This window comes from Labrus mixtus, chromosome 18 (assembly GCF_963584025.1).
Source record: "Labrus mixtus chromosome 18, fLabMix1.1, whole genome shotgun sequence".
Lineage (NCBI taxonomy): Eukaryota > Metazoa > Chordata > Actinopteri > Labriformes > Labridae > Labrus > Labrus mixtus.
The window spans coordinates 7,243,708-7,245,438 of NC_083629.1; the positions used below are offsets into that span (position 1 = coordinate 7,243,708).

Here is a 1,731-nt window from a genome sequence, read left to right on the forward strand (position 1 = left end):
GTGTGTGTGTGTGTGTGTGTGTGTGTGTGTGTGTGTGTGTGTGTGTGTTTGACTGTACTCTGCACATGCCGTCACTGCACCCTGTGTTTCCTCTGCTCGGATATTTTCACTGTGAAGTCTAGCAGGTTTTAAATAATCCAGACTCAGTGTTCATATTAAAGCAGGAGGGAGAGCCCGTGTTCATGCAGCAGGAGCAGAAGACACAGATCTGACTAATTAAAGAGAAATCCGGAGGCTGCACGAGGCGCTCATGTGTCTGAAACAGACCCGAAAACCTTCAGGGAAACCCCGCAGAGAGCGTGAGCCCGAGCCGCTGAGTGACCGCGGAGACGATTTAATTTATTGAATCATCAGCTTCAGTGAGAAGTTTGTAATTTTATTAGATCATTTCCTTATTAAATCAGGTGTTTAAATGTGTTAAAGAATAATTCAAAGAGAGCAGGTTTGTTTTATTTAATTTGAAGTGAAGAATTAAATTAATGTTCGAATTAAAAACTCAATAAATTATTTTAGAGATTTGATCTGATGTGAAAATAACAGATCTGTTTTAAAATGTCTTTATGGATACAAGTACGCCAAAAGTTAACAACTTAATTAAATACATAAAATTATAATTGTTTTTAATTTGTCAGCTGTAAATAGAGAGAGCTATAATTAATGTCAGCGCTGATTATAATTTAATTTATTTGATTTTGTTGAATTCAAACAAACAGAAACAGTCAAAGTCCTGCAAACAGATCTCTTCTCTGTTCATAATCTGGACATGAAGCGGCTTCATCACACAACACGATAATTAAGTAATTAGAAATGTGTCTCATTCTGTCTGAAAATGTAGAAAAATAAAAACAAAGATCGGCCTTCAGCAGGAAACTCACTTTGAGCTCAGAGACGTTTTTTACGCTCAGAGAGGAAAAACTCTGAACTCTCTCCCAGAAAGAGAAAAAGTGAAAATAAAAATAAAACCTGAAGTAAAGTTTTCAGCAGCGACTTTTTTTTTTAAAGCGTTTTAACCCCTCACCTGTGATTTCTCTCTGGGACAGGTGCTGCGGGTTCCCCTGCTTGCGTCGGGACATCGCCCTGGCATTTACACTGGCATCGCCCGGAGAGCGGCGCGTGAAGGGTCGGCTCTCCTTCTCCTCCTGGAGAACACCGGCGGCCGTTAACTGGCCCCAAAACCGGTCGCGGGCTGAGCGCCCCAAACTGACCCCTGTGCTGCGGCCCCAGGTGTGGCCCCTGGGCTGATCCTCCAGCTGACAGCGGCTCAGTAGCAGTGCGGTGACCGGCCGTGATGTGGAGGAGCGCCGGTCGGCCGTGCGCTCGGTCCGCTCCTCGTGCCACCGGTGTGCGCGGTGAGGGAGGGGGGGGAGTCCGGCTCTTCCTGCCGAGGAGCTCACACCATGAGCCGGGGCAGCTGAGAGGAGGTGTGCGGTCACCCCCTGATGGTCACTCAGGGCGCGTGTCCACTCTCCGGACAGCCCGGACAGCGTGCACTCCAGAGTGCGTGAAGGAATGAAAAATTAAAATCCAGTCTTGTTCCCGCTCTCGAGGAGCTGTGGACACTTCTTCTGCTGCGCGTGCAGAGCGGGCAGAGGACTTAGAGTCTCGCGCTGCTGTGTGTCTGCGTGCGGGCTGCACACTCCCGCATCCCGGGGCTGCTCTCTGCGCCTCTCTGCGGCTCTCTGTTGAGCTCTGCGGGTCCGTGCCGGTCCGTGCGGCTCTCTGTGGCACTGT

General features: G+C 48.6%; 1 protein-coding gene across 1 annotated transcript in view; it reads right to left on the reverse strand.

The window, feature by feature from the left end:
• The window catches only part of bcl11ba (BCL11 transcription factor B a), a 29,307-nt gene extending 28,154 nt beyond the window's left edge, over positions 1–1,153 (reverse strand). The window contains exon 1 of the mRNA XM_061063865.1: positions 1,019–1,153. Within this exon, the coding sequence (XP_060919848.1) occupies positions 1,019–1,073 (55 nt within the window). The 5' untranslated portion in view covers positions 1,074–1,153. The remainder of the gene's footprint in view (positions 1–1,018) is intronic.
• Between the last annotated feature and the right edge of the window lie 578 nt (positions 1,154–1,731).